At 53.6% G+C, this 22,053-nt stretch overlaps 1 protein-coding gene across 1 annotated transcript in view; it reads right to left on the bottom strand.

Annotated features, from left to right (window-relative positions):
- Positions 1–2,911: 2,911 nt before the first annotated feature.
- SYDE1 (synapse defective Rho GTPase homolog 1) overlaps positions 2,912–22,053 on the bottom strand; it is a 29,186-nt gene continuing 10,044 nt past the window's right edge. Inside the window, exons 2-8 of the mRNA XM_054012332.1 lie at positions 13,795–14,685; positions 12,586–13,359; positions 12,010–12,233; positions 11,615–11,741; positions 9,761–9,927; positions 8,091–8,322; positions 2,912–7,712 (exon numbers count right to left, since the gene is read on the bottom strand). Of these exons, the coding sequence (XP_053868307.1) occupies positions 7,279–7,712; positions 8,091–8,322; positions 9,761–9,927; positions 11,615–11,741; positions 12,010–12,233; positions 12,586–13,359; positions 13,795–14,685 (2,849 nt within the window). The 3' untranslated portion in view covers positions 2,912–7,278. The remainder of the gene's footprint in view (positions 7,713–8,090; positions 8,323–9,760; positions 9,928–11,614; positions 11,742–12,009; positions 12,234–12,585; positions 13,360–13,794; positions 14,686–22,053) is intronic.

Raw genomic sequence — 22,053 nt, 5'->3', positions numbered from 1 at the left:
AGGGCTGCTCACCTCCTCCCCATACTGTGTTGCCCAGGACAGCAGTGTGGGAGCTGACCTTGTCTGTGAAGACCGAGGCAAAAAAGAGCATTGAGTACTTCAGCTTTTTCCACATCATCTGTCACTAGGTTGCCTCCCCCATTCATTAAGGGTCCCACACTTTCCCTGACCTTTTTCTTGTTGCTAACATACCTGTAGAAACCCTTCTTGTTACCCTTCACATCTCTTGCTAGCTGCAACTCCAGTTGTGTTTTGGCCTTCCTGATTACACCCCTGCATGCTCGAGCAATATTTTTATACTCTTGTCTAGTCATCTGTCCAAATTTCCACTTCTTGTAAACTTCTTTTTTGTGTTTAAGTTCAAAGGTTTCACTGTTGAACCAAGCTGGTTGCCTGCCATATTTGCTAATTTTTCTGCACATTGGCGTGTCATTTAATGTGTCAAGAAACTTTATCTCTTTATCCCATCCTGAGGTGACATGTACTCAGTCAATATGGGGATAGTTGAAATCCCCCATTATTATTGAGTTGTTTTTTTAATAGTCTTTCTAATCTCCCTGAGTATTTCTCAGTCATCACCATGCTGGTCAGTAATATAGCCCTACTGCTATATTACTATTAGAGCATGGAAATAGTTATAGAGATTCTGTGGTACAGAGTGATTCATTTCGTTTAAGATTTTTACTTCATTTGATTCTGTGCTTTCTTTCCCATATTGTGCCACTCCCCCACCAGCACGACCTGTTCTGTCCTTCCAATATATTTTGTAGCCGGGTATTACTGTGTCCCATTGATTATCCTCATTCCACCAAGTTTCTGTGAGCATGTCTACACTTACCTCCGGAGCGATCAATCCACCGGGGTTCGATTTATCGCGTCTAGTGAAAACGCAATAAATCGACTGCCGAGTGCTCTCCCGTCGACTTTGGTCCTCCACCAGAGTGAGAAGCGTAGGCGGAGTTGACGGGGGAGCAGCAGCAGTTGACCTACCGCAGTGAAGACACCTCAGTAAGTAGCATACCCAGCTATCTATGTTTCTAATGATTGAATTGCCCATTACTAATACCTGTCTCTTCCTAATTGGAATTCCCTCCCCCGGAAAGGTATCCTCAGTGCGAGAGGAAACCACAACATCATCTGGAAGGAAGGTCCCAACTATGGGATCATTTCCTTCTGCTCCAGTTAGATGTTCTCCTTCCCTGAGACTTTCCATCCTCCTCAACAGCACAGAGGCTGTCAGACCGGGGGTGGGACCATTGTACTGTGTCCCAGAAAGTCTCATCTGTGTACCTCTCTGTCTCCCTTAGCTCCTCCAGCTCAACTCTTCTGGTCTCCAACACCTGTACATGGTCTCTGAGGGCCAGGAGCTCCTTGCACTGAATGCATATATATGCCACCTGCCCATAGGGCAGGTAATAATATATGCTGCATTGGGTGCAATAAACTGGATAGTTCCCACAGGGTTGCTGGACTTCTGCTTGCATTCTCTTTTTTACTCCAGAAGCTCGTTCCTTTTGTTGTTGTTTTGTTTTTATCAGGCGGTCCATAGGGGATTTGTTTTTATCAGGGAGCTTTCAGTTTAAAGAATGGTGTATCTAGCACTCTCCCCCCCACACACACATACTCCCCCTGTGAACTCCCTTGCAAAACTCCCATGAGCCGCTCGTGTTCCCTAGCTTCTCTGGTCGCTTCGAGCCTTTTAAAGCTCTGGTCTTCCTGAGTAGCCCCACCCCCGGTTAAGGGTTGATGGGTGCTAAAGGGCTTAGGAATCAAAGCCTCATTAAGAAGCTCTCAGCCTTGCCTAGCAGGCTCCTAGGCTCAGCACACACACAGTCAGCACATGGTTTCCCCAAACAGACCACGCGGTATATTTCAGTCAAGCAGCAAGCACACCACAAACACACACCCAACAAACTTACCCCAAGGGTCATGTAATCGCTCCTCCTTCATCTGGAGAACTCGTTCGCAAAACTCCTGTTAGCTGTTCCTGTTCGCCAGCTCCTCTGGTCACTTAGGAGCAAACTTTCTCATGCTGACATTAGTTAAGCTCTGGAACAGGCTTCCAAGGGAGGTTGTGGAATCCCCGTCATTGGAAGTTTTTAAGGACAAGTTGGACAAACACCTGTCAGGGATGATCTACGTTTACTTGGTCCTGCCTCAGTGCAGGGGCCTGGATGGGGTGACCTCTCGAGATCCAGCCCTACATTTCTGTGAGTCTGTGGTATTGGCACAGGTGTCCCTACTGTCAGCAAGCAAGAGCTGGGCTGTAGTTTCCAGCCCCGGCCTAAGCTGCCACTCCTGCTAGAGTGCCTTGCCCGCAGGGGCAGGCAGAGAATTGGGCCAAGGGCTCTACCCAGCTGGAGCCACAGTCCCCACCCTCCCTTCCATGCCTTTCTCAGCACATTGAGCAGAGGAGCCCTTGTGTCCCTCACCCAGCCTGTGGCTGTGCTCCTCCCGTGTATCCTTTCTGCCCATTCCAGCTGCAGCAACTGGCACACATTGCAGTTTTAGGCTGAGGCCAGTAGGGGGGCCTTGCTGGCCTCCACACGGCACTTGAGCAGTGGAAACATCTATTCCTGGGGGAATTCTGCACCACTGCGCAATGCAGCATTTGCACAGAATTAATGTTCTGTGCAGCATTTCCTTTGTGCCTGCAGAATTGGCACTGCTAGCTGCCAGTAGGGGCCACTGGACTTCGCAGAGCACAGCTCCCAAATAGAAGATGCTGCTGGGAGGAGGGGGTCAAAGCTGGAGTCATCCCAGCAGCTGCAGTTCCCAGCATGCCCTGAAGGAAAAAGGTAGGGTAACCAGACGTCCCGATATTTCGGTGTCTGTCCCGCGTCCTGACCGATCGTTGGTCGGGACACATTTTGTCCTGATATCCATGGGCAGCACTTTTTTTTTTCTTTCGCCCCCCCCCCCCCCCATGTGTCCCAATATTTTCTTCCCCTCAACTGGTCACCCTAGAAAGAGGTGGCATGCAGGAAATTCCATACAAGCCCTGGACCCAGCATCAGGTTGTTTCTCCCTCTGGGGGGTAGGAAGTGTGGGTGTCTAGGCTGGGGGGACATGGCTGGGCTGTGCAGAGGAAGGGGTGTGGGTGCCAGGACTGGGGGGCACCTTGCAGCTGAGCTCTGGAGGGAGGGGGGTGTGGGTGTCTGTCCTCCCCAGCTGGGGCAGGGAGAGAGAAGAGGAATTGGGTTGTTGTAGGGGTTTCTTTAACTCTCTACCCCTGGAGGAAGTTCATTTGTTGTCTGTATTGTTACAGATATAGTTGCTGACAGGTATTTTGAACTAAATTATCAAAATAGTTGAAATTGATGTGAGTACATTGTGTTATTGTTACAAAATATGCAGAATTTTAAAATACTCTGCACAGAACTTTCAAATTTTTGGTGCAGCATTCCCCCAGGAGTAAACATCACTGTTCCTGCCTGCAGGGACCCCCAGCTCCAGCACAGTGACACGGCCCAGCAGATAGGAAGGCAAAGTTGGTGCCTACAGCCACCCCAGGGAGGGCAATGAAGGGGATAGCCCTTCCTGCCCACATTAGCAAGGCTGCTGCCCAGCTCCCCAGCTTGACCCCACCCAGCCCTTGCTGCCATGGCCTGAGTGTTCAGCACCTATAACAGCTGGGTTGGAGGCAGCTGGAGCCCTGGCAGAGGCCCCCACCCCCTATGCGCACACACACAAACGCACACACCCAAGAGCAGGTGTAGCTGGTGTCCTTTATTGCTGGTGTTGGCAGTGGCGTGCATACATAGGTACCATGCTGACTCCCACCCTGGCATGGGCATTTCCTTAATTCACACAATAAGTAGCCATCCCCAACTCCCCATGGCTGGGAGTGCCAGGCAATGGGGGGAATGGCTGGACCATGCAGCCCTCTCCCCAGACAGGGCCCCCCAAGCAAAGCTGCTTCTATAACATGGTGGCACTCCGCTGTGACCCTCTTCTTCAGTCCCAGACTCATCCATGGCAGGAGAAACTACAGCCCTCCCTTCACATTCAGGTGGGTTCCCTTAAGCTAATATTGGGTGAAGGGCCACCGCCCCCAAACTCGGGGCACTTTTTCTCCCTGCCAGAGCAGCTCAGAAGGGGGCTACTGGGCCTTGTGCTTTGAGAGGGGATGGGGTGAATTTCTATTAGAGCCTGGAGTGAGGGGAAGAGTGAGTGTCATGGTTTTACTCCTTCCCTAGGCTTTTTTCCCCTATAACTGAATATTTGATAAACACTGTGAAAATCCATAGGTTAAATACCCACATGGAGCAGCCAGTCTTCATGAATATGCACACACACACACACACACAAACCACATTCCTACACCACACACATCCCACCTCCAAAGATGTACACACAAACACCCCACTACACATAAACATATACACACACATCCCACTCACAAACATGTACTCACAAACCACCTCCCCAAACATGCACACGCACCACATACAAACACGTTCCTACACCACACACAAACGTCCATCCCCCACCTCCTCAAATGTACACACAAACCACACCCCTATGCCCTCCCACACATACATACATACACACAAACATATACACAAAGTACACCCACCTGACACCACACACACACGCCCCCTACACTGCACACCCACCCAAACATGTATACACCCCCCTACACCATACATACACAAGCAAGAACTATAAATAAAGCTGGCCTCTCCAGTACTGGGCTCCCTGGAGTGTGGTTGGTTGGGGGGATTGGGTGCATTGCCATGAGGCCCTGCAGTGAGCACCCTCAGGCAGCTGTGCCCAAGTGCCTGGCACCCTGAAATCAGCGCTGCAGGTGCAGGCTCTGCAAGGCACAGCAGCTTCGGATATCCCAGCAGTGCCCAGGAACATGCCAGAGCTGGCCTGGGTGCAAGAGGGCAATTGATGCCTTGAGCTTAGCTTGGGGCCAGACTGCCCATGTGTTGCCCTTTCATGGGATCCATTTGGAGAAAGGCACATCTAGGGAATCACCTCCCGCTCCCCACCAGCCCTGAGCACCACACATACCCCCCCCCCCCCCCCCCAGCAGGGCCCCAGCTTGGAGCTCCAAGGAGGCGGCACTGCACGGAAGCCAGGGGCCTTGGTGTAGCCTGTGCAGTAGCTTCCCCTACTCTGTAATGCAGAAGGTGGAGGTGACAGCCAGTGAGCTGCGGCCTCCAGATCACATCCAGGGCTGTGCCTGCTGCTGCTCGGTCGAGAGTGCCTGGGAGGCCGCCCTGCCAGGCCTGGCCTGAACAGCAGGCGCAGGGAAAGCCCAGGCTGGGGGCTTGGCAGCCAACCCCAGGCCCTGGATTCTCAGTGGCAGCCGGCTCCAGGGTGGGGCAGAGACTGGGAGACCAAAGATGCCCATGAGAAGCAGTCACAATGAACTCCAGGCCCCAATCGCTTGCTCATGCTGGTCTGTCCACGTGCCATGGGATCCCAGGGCTGCAGCCCATTCTCCCCTAGTGTGACCAGACAGCAAATGTGAAAAATCGGGACAGGGAGTGGGGGGGTAATAGGAGACTATATAAGTAAAAGACCCAAAAATCGGGACTGTCCCTATAACATCAGGACATCTGGTCACCTAGTCTCCCCTCCCTGTTCCACCAAGAGCTGCAGCCGAGTAGGCTTGGAGGCAGCAGCCAGGCTGGGGGGAGCCTGGAGTATTGTCAGGTTGGGGGAGGATGTAAACATGGCATCAAGATACTAACTAATGCCATGGCAAGCTGAGAGTGAGGTGCCATGCCTGGCACAGCCCCTCCTCCTCCCTGGCAGGGTGCAGTGGATTGTGGCTTCTGTGAGAAGCAGCCCCGGAGCAGAGCCCACATGAGGGAGGTCAGGGACCCTTACTGATATTCTAACACTATGCAGGGGGGACGCCTCGCCTGGGATGGTGGGAGGCCAGGAATAGGCCTTAGCCCTGGCTCTCTCCCGGCCCAAGGCTGCCCCCCACCCAAGTGACACTTAGTAGCAAAACACTGACTGCGAGGCCAGTCCCACAGCAGACCAGACTGAGCCCACTGCAGCTAGAGCCCCGGGGCAGCCCTGACACCCATCTTCCTGAGACCCAAGTCAAACTCCCACCTGCAAGGAAGGCTCCACCTGGGATGCTAGAAGGGGCATCAAAACTCACCACCCTTGGGGGCTGGGAGGGCTGTTACCCCCTGGAGGCTCCCTGCTGACCAGAAATACATGCCACGGGAGGGATAGGTACATGGTGGTTCTGAACCGCCCCCTGTGCCATGCCCAGGGCCTGGCGCTGCCTTCCTGACTAGCCTGCGTGAAGCACCATATTGGCACAGCTGCTACGGCCTGGAAAGGCCCCTGCCCGGGTCACACAAGCGGTGCCCACAAACGTCTGCTCCAGCCCAGCCAGGGGACAGGCTCAGGCTCACAGGCTGATTCTTTGGCTTCTGAAATGCAGAGGCAAGGAGAAGGCTCAGGAGGGAGCCGCTCCCCCTGCCCTGTGCGCTCCCTTCACATGGTATTGCCCCAGGGCAGAGAGCCAGGCCAAGGGAACGCCAGGATCCAAGCTCCTCCCAGCCCGTCACACAGGATTGTGATGCTGCCCTGTAGCCAGACAGAGCTACTCTGTCACCCACGGTAGGTTGAGAGTGACAAAGACTGCAGCAGTGAGTGACCCTGAGTGCAGCCCCCTGGCTGGCTCAGCCCCTCATCCATACTCCAGCCCCAGAGCCCCAACCTCAGTGAGCTGCCACACACTGGCCTGGTGGAGCACTGCCCTGGTGTCTCCAAGCCCCCATCCATGCTGTGCAAATCAAAAAGCTGCGAGAGCCAAGTGCTACACAAATTTGGTCACTCTCCAAATGGCTTTGGCTTAATCTCTGAGTTCCTATTAATACTGGGAGCTCGGCGGCCACACCCAGGCGTGCACTGTGTTGGTCTCTCCAGAGCTCCAAGCCCCGAGGGCAGAGTGTGCTGGAGCCCACGGGAGAGCATGAGAACACCTTCTGTACGCTGTACCTGCTGCTCAGGGTCCCAGCTCCTGGGCAGGTGGCTGGATTAAGGCTGACGGCATGAGTCACTGCCTGCTACAGGGCTGGGCCAGGCTGCTGAGCGTGGAGCCTAAAATTCTTTAGCTGAAGCCCCACCATCTGGTGCCTGGCACCTCCCCTGCTGGTGTCAAGGCCCCAGGCTGTGCCCAGCTCCCACCACCTGGCTCGTGTTTTGGTGACACTGAAGCCCGGCAGGGGATGTGGATGGTTCCAGGGAGCATAAGGGCAGGGGGAGCCAGGCACTGTGGTGGAGCAGCCAGGCCACTCACAGGCACACGTTGATCTGCTTGGAGAGCTCTCGCTCCAGGTCCAAGATGAGGGCATCGAAGTCCTTCAGGTTCAGGCGGGGGCTGAAGGGCGCATCAGGGTCGTCAACCAGGGCAAAGTCCCCCACGAAGACCGTCTGGCTGGGGCCGCCCAGCCCCTCCCGCAGGTCCAGCACTTCATTCTCGCTGCCGGCCACCTCGGCGTAGTTGACCTCGTGCCCCAGCCCGGCCACCAGTCCATACTCCTGGCTGCACACACTCCACTCCCCAGCGTAGCGGTTGGTGGGGGGGCTCTCCAGGCCACGGGGCCGGTGACGAGCCACCACCTCGCTCTCCAGCAGGTCCAGCCGCAGTGTAGGACAGCGCCTCTGCCGCAGGCAGGTGGACTGGGCCCTTTCCCGGCCCTCCATGCCACACCCTTTCCTGGAGGGGGCTGGGGAGACAGATCGCAGTTACCACAATGCTCTCCTCCCACAGCCAGACAGGCCAATCGGGGCTTCAATCCCAAGGGAAGAAGCCCTGGCAGCACGCTCGCCCCCCACCCCGCAGCAGGCCCCTGGCGGCGTGCTCTCCCCCCACACCCATCCCACAACAGGCCCCCAGAAGCACATTCTCCCCCCACCCCCACCAGGCTCCTGGCGGCACGCTCGCCCCCCACCCCGCAGCAGGCCCCTGGCGGCGTGCTCTCCCCCCACCCCCACCCCGCAGCAGGCCCCCGGTGGCGCGCTCTCCCCCCAACCCTGCAGGAGGCCCCCCGCGGCACTCTCCCCCACCCCGCAGCCAGACACTCCCTCCTCTCAGCTGCACTTACCAGGCCAAGCCTGCAGCAGATAGTGCAGCACCTCAATGTGCCTCTTGAAGTCAACAGCACTGGAGATCTCCTCGCAGTGGGCGTAGCTGCGGGCCCTCTGGCGCCACGGCTCCTGATTCTGGTTGAGCAACACTGGCCCGAAGCACACGGCAATGTTCTGGGAGTTCATGCGGTTAAAGTCGTGGAAGGAGGACACCAAGCTGAGATGGTCCAGCAGCACGGTCAGCGTAGCCTGGGGAGAGGGGAGCATCAGTCCAGGCCCTGCCCCAGCCCCACCCACCCAGTTTTGTGGGCTCAGGATCGTCCCAGAAATCCCACGTTTTTGTACCTCAGAGGTCACAGCCTTAGTCTGTGCCCAGCTGCCAGGCTCCTTGGAGGGAAAGTACCTGACTCGGAGAAGCTGGGGGAAGGAGGGATGGCCTGACACTGAAGCCTAGGAAGCTAAAGCCAGATAAATTCAAACTAGAAATCAGGCACAAGTGTTTACCAGGGATGGGGATGAACCACTGGCACAAACTCCAGGGAAAGTGGTGGATTCTCCATCTCTTGATGGCTCCAAAGCCAGGCTGGGGCCGGGCTGGAAGATGCTTTAGCCAAACACAAGTTACTGGGCTCAATACACAACATGGGGGTAACTGGGTGACACGTAAGGGCCAGTGCTGCCCAGGATGTCAGACTGGGTGATCTAATGGTCCTTCCTGGCCCTAAAATCTGTTAGTCTCTGAGAACTGTGATACTTCCTCTGATCTCACTGCGGTGAAATCCCTCAATCCCAAGGGGCAGCCAACCTGGAAAGCCGCCCAGGGTCTCAGGCCCCAGCAGTGAGCGGCTCCGTGCCTGAAGCTGTGCCAGAGGAGTGCCCAGCCCCCATGTATCCAGCGCTGTAACAGACATGCGCAGCCCGTGTGTGTGGCAGGGGCAGCGCTGGCTCTGGGCCGGTGGCAGTGCCAGCTGTGCCCAGCCCCCGTGTGTGTGGCAGGGGCAGCGCCGGCTCCGTGCCGGTGGCAGTGCCAGGTGTGCCCAGCCCCCGTGTGTGTGGCAGGGGCAGCGCTGGCTCTGGGCCGGTGGCAGTGCCAGGTGTGCCCAGCCCCCATGTGTGTGGCAGGGGCAGCGCTGGCTCTGGGCCGGTGGCAGTGCCAGGTGTGCCCAGCCCCCGTGTGTGTGGCAGGGGCAGTGCTGGCTCCGGGCCGGTGGCAGTGCCAGCTGTGCCCAGCCCCCGTGTGTGTGGCAGGGGCAGCTCTGGCTCCGTGCCGGTGGCAGTGCCAGGTGTGCCCAGCCCCCGTGTGTGTGGCAGGGGCAGCGCTGGCTCCGGGCCGGTGGCAGTGCCAGGTGTGCCCAGCCCCCATGTGTGTGGCAGGGGCAGTGCTGGCTCCGTGTCTAGATCTGTGCCATGCATATGCCTGGCTCTCACATGTGCAGCAGGACAGTGCTGACTCCATGCCTGGAGCTGTGCCATGCACATGCCCAGCCACCATGTGTGTGGCAGGGGCAGAGCTGACCACAGCCTCCCACGTAGGAGATGGGAATATGCGAGACTATGGTGACATTGTTGCAGCAGCACCAACCAGGCCCCCGGGACTGCTCCAAGGGCACCATGGCTTGGCTCCACAGCCAGGTCTCCTTTCCTACCTGCCCACACTCCCCTGCTCCACCCACTGGCAGGCACTCACCTTCTCAATCTCCGGCAGGCAGTCCAGCAGAGCGATCGTCTCCTTTGCATTCTGCCTGCTAAGCATGTCTTGGGGCGATCGCTGGGCCATGGCCTCCAACACCACCTGGTAAAGGGTCTTGGTGATGAGGGGCGTGGGCAGCTCCCGCAGATAGTCCTTCAGGATCCCTGCAGGAAAAAGGCCAGACTTCTGTCAGCTCCTTGGCAGGCACCTCAACCACACTGGTCCCTCCTGGGTCCCATTCGGGGGAGGGCCCAGGACTCACGTCACTGAGCAGCCTATAGAAACTACAGGGAGTGCACAGAGAGCCCGGACTTCTGGGTTCAGTCTCTGGGAGGCGAGTGGGGTCTAGTGGCTACAGCAGAGGGACTAGGAGTCAGGACTCCTGGTTCTACCCGTAGCTCTGGGACGGGAGTGCGGTCTAGTGGGTTCAGAGAGTCTAAGGCCAGAAGGGACTATTATGATTATCTAGTCTGACCTCCTGTATAACAGGCCAGAGAACATCCCAAAATAATTCTAAGAGCAGAGCTTTTAGAAAACCATCCAATCTGATTTAAAAACTGTCAGTGATGGAGAATCCACCACAACCCTTTTTCCAATGGTTAATTACTCTCACCGTTAAAATATACACCTTATTTCCAATCTGAATTTGTCTGCTTCAACTCCCAGCCATTGGATGGGTGTTAGTTTTCTCTGCTAGATTGAAGATCCCCTTATTAAATATTTCTTTCAAATGTAGGTACTTATAGACTAAGTAAGTCACCCTTTAACCTTCTCTTTGTTAAGCTAAATAAACTGAGCTCCTAAAGTCTATCTCTGTAAGGCATATTTTCTAATCCTTCAATCATTCTCATGGCTCTTCTCTGACCCCTCTCCAATTAATCAACATCCTTCTTGAATTGTGGGCACCAGAACTGGACACAGGATTCCAGCAGGATCGCACCAGTGCCAAATACGGAGGTAAAATAACCTCTCTGCTCCTGCCCAAGATTCCCCTCTTTATGCATCCAAGGACTCTTTCGGCCACTGTTCAGCCGATTATCCACCAAGACAACTACCAGATCTTTTTTCAGAGTCCCTGCTTCCCACTGTAGCATCCCCCCATCCTGTGAGTGTGGCCTTGTTCCTGATGTCTACATTTACATTTAGCTTTATTAATACACATTGTTTGCTTGTGCCCAGTTTACCAAGCGATCCCGATCACTCTGTATCAGTGACCTGCCCTCTTCAGTATTTGCCACTCCCCCAACTTTTGTGTCATCTGCAAACTTTATTAGTGATGATTTTATGTTTTCTTTCACCAGGCCATTAATAAAAGTTAAATATCGTAGAGCCAAAAACCAGTCCCTGTGGGACACTACTGGAACCACACCTGCTCGATGACAATTCCCCTTTTACAATTACATTTTGAGACTTATCAGTGAGCCAATTTTTAACGTGTGCTGTTATATTTATATTGTTCTAGTTTTTTAATCAAAATGTCAGGGGGTACCAAGTCAAACGCCTTGCAGAACTCTATGTATATGACAGGTACACTATTACCTTTATCAGCCAAACTTGTACTCTGATCACAAAAAGGTATCAAGTTAGTTGGACCGGATTAGAGGGGGGGCCAGGAGACAGGACTCCTGGGTGCTTTACCTTGCTCTGGGAGAAGAATGGGATCTAGTGGATTAGAACGGGGGGGCTGGGAATGAGGACTCCCGGGTTCTACACTCAGTTCTGGGAGGGGAGTGGGGTCTAGTGGCCAGGTGTTGCAGTGAGCCTCCTGATTTGCCTGAGTTTGCGTGCGGGGGTGGCAATCCGGGAGCTGTGCTGGTGCTGCATGGGGGTGAGGAGTACCTGGGCACTGACCTGTGATGACGTTGATGTCTGGGTACAGCTGTTCAGAGAGCGTCACGGCTGCACTGTCCCTCTCGAAGGCATCACGCAGTTCCTTCTTCACAGCTGCCGAGCCGCACAGCCGGTAAAGCCCTACAATCTGGGCAGAGGAGGTGCTGTCAGCGGGAGAGCCCAGCCCTCCCCATTTGTCCCAGGACCCAAGGGGCAGCATAGGGAGGGGACAGGGATACAAAGAGGGAAGACAGCACAGAGCCCACAGCCTGCTGGGATCCTGCCTGTTCAGGAGTTGTGCTCACCGGCTCCTCGCCATGTACCTGCTGTGCCTGTGTTAGCTGCGTGGCATGGGACTGGAGTGCCAGGTGTCCTGCAGAGCCCACTCCCCCACTATCGCCTCCCCCACCACTCACCTTCAGTCCCCGCTTCTCGATCTGGGAGACGCATTTCTGGATCAGCAGCGGCACCTTGGTGGCAGTGTTCTCCCTTTCCACCAAGTGACGCAGCTCCACGCCAAAGACCCGGGGCTCCCGGTCACTGGGGCTGCTGGGCATGTCCCACTGCTCCACCAACGTCAGCTTGCAGTAAAGCAGCCCGCGCGGCTCCAGCCGCACTGCCAGCTGCTGGGCCCTGCACCCTGAAGAGCAGAGGGCACCGGCACATGTCAGACCGGAGCGAGATGTGGACGATCAGCAAGGGCCAGCTGGGAAACCACAGCATCTGCCCCCCCCTTAGTTCTGCCCGATGCCCCCCACAGTCCTGTCCATCTGAGCACCATTGGACCCTGCCTCCTGCCCATTTGTAGGTGCCCCCCAGAGTCCTGCCCAGCTGAACCCCATGGAGCGTTGATCCCTGCTCATCTGTATGTGCCCCCCAGAGCCCTGTACATCTGAACCCCATTGGGCATTGCCCCCTGCCTGGATGCCACTGCCCCCTCTCAGCCCCTTCCCGATCACCAGAGCCCCTGCCTCACTGGCTGCTCCCATTACCTCTGAAGACGAAGGGCAAGACAATGGTGCCATGGCAGCACACACGGTTCCGGCAGGTAGCCAGATCCCAGGAGAAGACAATGACCTTGAGGTGTCGGGCGCCCTCCAGTTCCAAGTTGAAGGTGTGGTTGAGGCTGAGGAAGGGGGCTGTCCAGGGCAGCAGGGCCGTGCGCGCCTTGGGGGCTGCGTCCACCTGCAGGACGCAGAACACCTCCCTGGACTCAGCCTTTGGGGGCTTAAGGTCCCCCACACCGTGCAGGTGGACACTGACTAGGCCTGAGATGGGCTGCACACAGCGCAGCTGTTCCAAGGAGCTGTAGGGCTGGAAGGCATCCACGTCCAAGCTGGCCCCAGGCTCATGCCCCTCTGGCCCGGGACAGGCACGCTTGTCCGCTTTGGCCAGCAGCTCAGGGGAGTCACCATCACTCAGGTAGCCGCCCTTGCTGGCTGCCTTGGCACGGTGTGGGCCCTGCTGGGATGCCACGCTGCTGTCCAGGTGGTAGCGGCTGATGACATTCCCCGGCTCCTTGAGGGCCTCCTGGGGTGAGGTGCCGCCACTGCCCTCAGGCTCCTGCCCCCGGGGCCGGGCACTACGCAGGCTTAGCTTCCTCCTCAGCTCAGGCAGCTTCTTCATCTTCAGGGAAAGGCGGCGCACTGTGCCCGGGGACTTCACCCTGCCCAGGGAGCGCCCCTTCTTGGAGACGCTGGGGCTCAGCGGCGGGGATGGGCCAGCCAACCCCACAGCCACGCTCACACATGAAATCGGCAACTTCCCTGCGGGGAGAGACCTGATGAGACGGGCAGTGGACACTGGCATGCATGGAGAAAGGGAGCCCCTTCATCTGGGGCATGGAAGGGAAGGGCCAATACAGGGAGGAGGGCCTGTGGGACCCAGAGCAGCCAAGACTGACTTGCTGGGGACGGAAAGTGTGGCTGATCCCACACAGGGAACCAGGCTGCAGTGGGGATGCAGATGCAGGGACAGGGACCTGGGGAGGGGCTCTATGGAAAGAGGGGGACCCCACGGGATCGGGTGCCCCATGAGATCAGGGAACCAGCAAAGGGGGGCCATGGGAGGGGAGGGGCTCATGAGATCAGAGTGCGTCTGCCACCAGAAGATGGTGGGGCCACGTGGAAGCAGCTCTCTGTCTCATGTTTCTGCCATGCTGTTCAACCCACAACACACCCTGTTAGCACCACACCCCTCACCATAGTCCTGTGTCCTGCTGGCACCCATCTCCTCGCCTCGGCCCACTGGCCCAGCTGGGGTAGATGTATTCTGTGAGCTGGGGCTCTCCACTTGCCTGGCGATGCTCCTGGGGGGCCCTTCATCACCTGGCTCTGCCCTGCTGGGCCTGGCCTTGTCCCTGTCAGATTCCCGGCTCCCTGTGCCACTGCCCCACTTCCTCCAGGAGCTGCCAGGCTCGGTGCCTTGCCTGTCACCCACAACGTCCTCATCTTCAGGGATGGGGTTGTACCAGATCTCCCCTTCGCTGCCCATGGCGCCCACCTCCTTCAATTCTGTGCTGGCGCTGGGGGCCAACTCCTCCAGGACCTGGGCCTTGCCCGAGGAGAGGATCCAGTGGCGGCTGCTCCTCTCCAGGTTCTGCAGGTAGGCGCCATGACTGGCAGACCTCACAGCACTGCAAAGCTCCACATACCTGCACATCGACTCAGCTTCCTCATCACCAGGGGCCAGGCCGGGCTGAGGGGTGGGGGGCGCTGGGGCTGGGGGGCTCTCCACAAGCCAGGCCTCATCCTTAATGGCTGGCTCCCCTGTGTGGGTGGGGGAGAACAGTTCCTGGGGTCGCAGAGGGCACTGGGGGTCCCCGTCAGTCTCTCGCCCACAGGCAACTGGCCCTACCCCTTCACCCTCATTCTGCAGCTCTGCCGAGGCCGTGGGGCTGGCAGACACCTTCCTGCTGTAAGAGCTACATGGCACGTCCCGGATGCCACATGAGAACCTGGCCCAGCTCTGCTTCCTGGACACGGTGATGGCTGCCCCTCTCCGACAGCTCCCATCGAGGTCATGAGACGCTGGCTCTGGCCCAGGGCCTGGCTCCAGCTCCATGGGAGAGTCCAGCATCCTGGAGGGGCACTCTGTGGGGAACAGGAAATGTGAGCGGAGGGTTAATATCAGAACATGCCCAGGGCACACTCACACCATACCTCGTGCATACCTAGTGCGTACACCAAGTGCCCACCCAACATATACATATACACACCATACCCAGTGCACACACAGTCAGTATGCACCCAACACGCACCACAGCCAGCACACACCCAGTGGTTACACACCCACCCACCACGCCAAGTGTTCTCCCAGCACACACAGCCCAACACTCACTTAGTGCACACCCAGTACAGACACACCATAAACCTCTCAATGCCAACTGACAAGGGGGTGCAGAGGGGTCACTGGACTCTCCTGATTCTGGCGGAGACATTCTGGTTCACCAAAGAATGTTGTGTGAGGTCTCAAATAAAAGTTGGTGTCACACTGGTCAATAATAGCATTGTGAAATGTACCTACAGATACTATGTAAAGAGTTATGTAGCTATACTGAAAATATCCTCAAGACTATGGCTAGAGACTTGGCACCAGCAAAGGAGAAGAACAGGTTTTTCTCCAACAAAAAATGTTTCTCTAGCCGGCAGTTTGCATATCCATTAAGTATTGTATGTTGCACAGTGGGTGCCTTATCACCAGTCTGGACTGAATGCAAATGAAGGATTGTAAGAATTTCAAAAGAAACTAAATAGGAAGAACAAAGCGGCTGGGGGATGAGAGAGACCTTATCTGTAGGTAGACATCATGTATGTTTTGGAGGCAAAGATACCCAGGCACCCTTGACTGAGGAAGAAAAAGAACAACACTTTTGTTTTGTTTCATGGAAAAGGGATAGAGATGATAATTAGGGAAATAGAGATGATAATTAAACTTCTAAATATTCCTGGTCGTTCCTAGGGAAGTTGGAATCTTTCCGATTTTAGATTTTCTTTTAGATTCATCTGATGTAAACTTCCTGCATGTGCAGGAGAGAGAGAAACGCAGTTCTCCGAGAAAACGAACAAGAGTTCATCCGTGACGAACGCTGCTGCAGAAGAGATGCAGGGACTCTCTTAAAACAGAGCAGGAATAAAGAATGGGGGGAAAAAATTAGAACAACATACTAGCCAGAATAAGGTTATTCTGAGCTCCAGTGTCGGAGAGGCCAGCTTGTATTTTCTCATGCTTTGAGTCTCCAAGTTGATCCATAGTGTGAGACTGAGGTGGTGAGTCATTTCAGAGCAGAGTTTTTGCAAAATCGGTTGTGCATACAACTAAATCGGCATACTCAGATGAGCGCTGTCCTGCTGGAGACTCATTGTATCAAAGGCCTTCAAAGAAGCGGGATACTCCACAACCTGGCCCAGCGGAACTCATTAGGGGTGCAAAACATCCCTGTGCAGAGGGGGCTGAAAGTGAATGGCCGAATTTGAAGGTGTGTGGGAGTGGTTCTTGAGCAGTGCCCAGGCCTTGTGCTGGCCCTCTGAACAGGAATGAGTTTTACGGGTCAAGCACCTTGATTGCACAGTTCACTACCAATCAGCGGGCATGTTTGTGTCCCCCCTAGCCTCTGAACAGCCCCCTCTCTTAAAACCTAGATTGCTAGAAAGCTGACTGACCACTAGATGCCACTGTCGTCTCATCCACACTATGCTGTGCTGGTGGAATCCGAAGGCAATAGAATTGTTCAGACCCCTTGTTGCACGCACAGGCTCTCCTTCAGTGTGCTCGAGCTGGCTTTCTGTTACCGACTGATTTCATTTTTAACATTTTCTCTCCGCTGGCAGTTTCTAGATGGGCTCACCCCATGCCCCTTCCCTTGCAAAGGACAGCAAGGCCCCGTTGCTACAGCTCCATCCTAAATACCTTTCCTCGTCAGTGATACATGAACAAATTCTGGGGGTTGTAGCTTGCTCCCTTTCCTAATTTTAGGAATAGATTGGCTTTTTTTCCCTTGTTTTACCCTCTTACCACCAATCCTTCTTTCTCATCATTTGGGCTGTTTTTAAATACTGTGTCTCTGGGTGTATTTGGCCCTTGAATAGGAAAATAACATCTCATGTTGGCTTTGAATCCAGTCGCTACTTAAACAGGAGGAAAAAAAATTGTTTTCCCCACCCCTTCACATAAATAATGGTAGGTTCCAATTGGATAATTTTTTCTTTTTCCAAGCAGCACTGGTAAGAAGTTGACACAATTTCCACACTCTGGTACAGCAACCTGGGTTGGGTTTTCAGTTGGTATAAATCGGTGGAACTCCACCGAGTTCCTCTGATTTATACCAGCTGACAAGTAGGCCATCAGTCTATTACCAACCCCTCTCCGCCCGGTAACTTGTGCTATCTTGAGCACTAAATCAGACCTGTCCAAAGTCTGTGGCGGTTGTTGGACAACTGAGTTGGTTTGACAATGTGGAAGCTGTGCATTGTCTCAAAGTGAGTATGATGGAGACATTAGGGTGTATTCCTTTGCAAATTTAATGTTAGACCTCACCCCTGCTCCGTTTAGACCAACGAATTGAGAAAGAAAGGAGCTGGAGTATGTGTGGTGAAGTGGGGAAAGAATCTTTGTCACAATACGAAATGGGAGCTCAGCTGCTACAAAGTAGTTCAGAGTATTTTTACTGACAGCGTGGCTTGAACGTGCACATGTGAATCACAAGTTCAAGAATGTGAAAAGGCTTATTTTGTTTTCTCTAGATCACGTGCTGCAATTCATTGGCTTGCTGCTGTAATACAAAATAGCCAGAAGGTGGCAGTATAGGTGTTCTCTTAAAGGGAATAAAACGGTGGGGGGTGGGGGAGGAAGGTGATGGCCTGTAAAAGTGCGACTTGCACATTTATTTGCAATGGAGCGACATAAGCACCATCTGAAATTAATTCTAAGGAATTATGGGAATGGACCGTGTAGGAGAAAATGGTTTTTTCCTTTTATAAGTGCTATAAAAATGAAAATATCATTTTTGAATGAATACCAGCACTTCTCCACAAGAAGCAACATATTCGTTATGTCAACTAGATCTACACAAGGACGTCAAAAACTATTTCACAGAAAAATTAACGTTTCCGTTGGAATTTGAATTTGTAAACAGCTGGGCTATTTACGGTTTCTTTCTTCACCTTCACTTTGTAAGTTTTGTCCAAGAGATCTTTGCGTGCCTGGATTTTCTGAGCAATAACAAACATCTTCTTTTCACGCTCAATGCGCTGTTTCAGGAGGCTGTACTGGTGCTTCCTTTGTTCGGCTAATTTCTTTAAATGGGCAGGGTGAGTGGCTCCTTTAGTTTCTAGTATTAGGGACTACAGCAGGTTGTGTACTTCTCTCTCTCTCTCTCTCTGGGGGAGAAGGTTGTACTTTTCTAATATAATGAAGACTGGTAGACTAAGTCAATTGCAAAATAGGTCTCCACAAGCATTGATCTGAGTAAGAACAGTGACCTTGCTTTGATACCACTCGCCATCCTTTTCATGCATTTCCTGTGTACGTTTATCCGCAGGGTTTCTTTGCGAGACCATTTGGAAAGTGAAAGTCTTATAGACACATTCATGTCAGAAATACGGCAGCAGCCATATTGAAATCAAATTGCCCTTCTGTCTTTAAAAGATTGGTAACCAAAAGAGCTGACTTATTTATTTAGATTTAAAATAACAAAACCCTATCCAAGGCTCTAGGGACCCTAACCTCAATATTGACGTAAATGGATTTAGATGATCAAACACCAGGACTAAAGAATTGTCAAAGAGAGAATCAAAGTGTCTAGTTTGAGAATGATCCACAGGATGAAATATTTTCCTGTAAGGTGTGCATTAAACAACTTTGAATGACAAATACATTTCGAAATATCAAAGTCTGTTTTCAGATAATTCAGAAAGGTGGGGGTGGGGAATAAATTCACTGATGAAATGATTTACCACCAATAATTCACTATGCTCTAGCGAGACAGTCTAACATCTACGGCAGTCATTGGGATGCTTTCCACTGGGTTGGATCATACAGCTATACAAAAGAAAATGGATAATGGTCTCAAGTTGCCGTGGGGAAGGTTTAGGTTGGATATTAGGAAAAACTTTTTCACTAGGAGGGGGGTGAAGCACTGGAATGGGTTACCTAGGGAGGTGGTGGAATCTCCTTCCTTAGAGGTTTTTAAGGTCAGGCTTGACAAAGCCCTGTCTGGGATGATTTAGTTGGGGATTGGTCCTGCTTTGAGCAGGGGGTTGGACTAGATGACCTCCTGAGGTCCCTTCCAACCCTGATGATAGGAGTGTGGTTGAGGCTGGTATGGGTTGGTGCAGGGGTATGGCCATGCAGGCTGATGCTTGTGTGGGTTGTGTGGGATGGGAACATGGCCATGTATTGTTGTGACTGGTGTGGGTTGTATGGGAACAAGCATGGGCCATGGCCTATGGGACCAGAGGGTGGCCATGCAGGCTGCGGTTGCTATGGGCTGTAGAGGAGGAGGTGTGGCCTGTGGGATGGGGCTGAGGCTGGCACGGGTGGTATGAGAGAAGGCATGACCCATGGAATAGGGTTGTGGCCATGCATTGCTGCGGGAGACAGTGTATAAATTAGCTGTTGCCACTTAAGAAAGAAATCTTGGAGTCATCATAGATAGTCCTCTGAAAACATCTGCCCAAAGTGCAGCAACAGTCAAAAAAGCAAACAGAGTATTAGGAACCATTAGGAAACGGATAGATCAGAAGACAGTAAATATCAAAATGTCATTGGATAAATCCAAGGTATGCCCACACCTTGAATACTGTGTGCCGTTCTGTCACCACATCTCAAAAACATATATTAGAATTGGAAAAGGTCCAGAGAAGGGCAACAGATGACACAAATTTGGGGGAGTGGTAAGTAATGAAAAGGTCACTGATTCAGATCGCTTGGTAAACTGGGCACAAGCAAACAATATGTGTTTTAATACAGCTAAGTGTAAATGTGGACATCTGGGAGCAAAGATTGTAATACGCACAGGATGGGGGGCTCTATCCGGGAAGCAGCGACTCTGAAAAAGATTTGGGAGTCATGGTGGATAATCAGCAGAACATGCGCTCCCAGTGTGATACTGTGGTCAAAAGAGCTAATGTGATCCTGGGCTGCATAAACTGGGGAATCTCACGTAGGAGCAGAGAGGTTATTTTACCTCTGTATTTGGCCCTGGTGCAACCACTGCTGGAATCCTGTGTCCAGTTCTGGTGCCCACAATTCATGAAGGATGTTTATAAATTGGAGAGGGTTCAGAGAAGATCCACGAGCATGATTAAAGGATTAGAAAATATGCCTAACTGTGACAGACTCAAGGAGCTCAATCTATTTATCTTAACAAAGAGAAGATTAAGGGGTGACTTGATCACAGTCTATGACTTGATCACAGTCTATGAGCACCTACATGGGAAAGAAATCTTTAATAATGGGATCTTCAATCTAGCAGAGAAATGTCTAACATGACCCAATGGCTGGAGTTTGAAGCGAGACAAATTCAGACTGGAAAATAAGGTGTAGATTTTTAACAGTGAGAGTTATGAACCATCGGAACAATTTTACCAAGGGTGGTGGATTCTCCATCACGGACCGTTTTTAAATCAGACTGGATGTTTTTCTAAAAGATCTGCTCTGAGAATTGTTTTGGGGAAGTCCTCTGGCCTGTGTCATACAGGAGGTGAGGCTAGATGATCACATCTATGAAAAAACAAAATGATTAGGGAGATGGAACAGCTTCCAGACCAGGAGAGATTAAAAAGACTTGGACTGTTCAGCTTAGAAAAGAGACGCCTAAGGGGGGATGTGAAAGAGGTCTATAAAGTCATGAATGGTGCGGAGAAAGTGAGTAAGGAAATATTATTGACCCCTTCACATAAGAGAAGAACCAGGGGTCATCCAATGAAATTAATAGGCAGCAGGATTAAAACTAACATAAGGCAGTACTTCTTCACACCATGCACCGTCAACCTGTGGAACTCATTGCCATGAGTGCTGTGAAGGCCAAAAGTATAACTGGGTTCAAAAAAGAATGAAATAAATTCATGGAGGATACATCTATCAATGGCTATTAGCCAAGATGGGCAGGGATGCAACCCCTTGTCCTGTGTCCCTAATCCTCTGTTTGCCAGAAGTTGGGAAGGGATGACAGGGAAAGGATCATTCGATAGTTGCCCTGTTCTCTTCATTTTCTTCTGAAGCATCTGGCACCAGCCGCTCAGACCGGACACTGGGCTGGATGGACCATTGGTCCTACTCAACATGGCCATTTTTATGTTATGGGGGAGGCAGCTTTGGACACTCCCTGCTCAGGATGTGCAATGCTGGGGGGAGAGATGGGCTGTCTGTGACCTCTGCTCGAGGGGGGCTGTTCCCTGCAGGGGCCTGAGCCCAACCCTTGCACAGTGGAGTCCTCCCCCAAATCCTTCGCCACAGCCTCAGCACTGGCCCTCAGCCTCCTGGTCTAGCTGTCTCAGCATGTGCAGCAGGGCTGACAGAGGCGTCATTGTGGGAGCACTGGCTGGGCAGGCGGGGAGCTCCCAGCACACACAGCTGCTCACAGCCCCTGCCAAGTTGGATTTCCTGTTTACTGCCTGGCTGTGAGGGCAGTGCTCCCTCCTCCCAGCCTGGCCTAGACCGGCCCCGCAGCGTGGGGACACAGGACCCTTTGCGGAACGGGGCCCACCCCCTGTGTACAGCACCTGCCCCCCACAGCCCCCTCCTGGGAACGAGCCCATAGACCAGCATCACATGGGCACACCAAACGTGGGACTGCAGAGAAGGGGCTAAGTCCTCCCCATACAACCTCCATTCGTCTCCCTCCCTACAAACGCTCCTCTCCCCCGCACACTCCATTGCCCCATACCTCCTTCCCACTCCTCGCTCCCTCCCTCCCACACACACTGCCCCCCAACCCCCTGCTCCCCACACCTGCTCCCTACTCACATCCTCCTCATTCCCCTCACACATGTACCCTGCTCCCCACTCTGTTCCCCCCACATGTGAACCCCGCACCCACCTCACACACACCTTGCTCCCCCCACACATGCACCTTGCTCCCCACTCACATCCTCCCCGCTCCTCCCAGACATGCACAATGCTCCCCACTCACGCGCACTGCACTCCCCCCACACACACACCCTGCTCCCCATTCACATCCTCCCCGCTCCTCCCAGACATGCACAATGCTCCCCACTCACGCGCACTGCACTCCCCCCACACACACACCCTGCTCCCCATTCACATCCTCCCCGTTTCCCACTCACACGCACCCTGCCCCACTCACATCCTCCCTGCTCCCCCCACATGCATGCTGCTCCCTCCACACACGCACCTTGCTCCCCCCTCACATCGTCCCTGCTCCCCCCCACGCACCCTGCTCCCCACTCACACATACCCTGCTCCCCACTGACACGCACTCTGCTCCCAACTCACATCCT

Source organism: Malaclemys terrapin, chromosome 23, assembly GCF_027887155.1.
Source record: "Malaclemys terrapin pileata isolate rMalTer1 chromosome 23, rMalTer1.hap1, whole genome shotgun sequence".
NCBI lineage: Eukaryota > Metazoa > Chordata > Testudines > Emydidae > Malaclemys > Malaclemys terrapin.
Note: the sequence above shows the minus strand (reverse complement) of the source record. Positions and strands in the feature narration are given on the sequence as shown.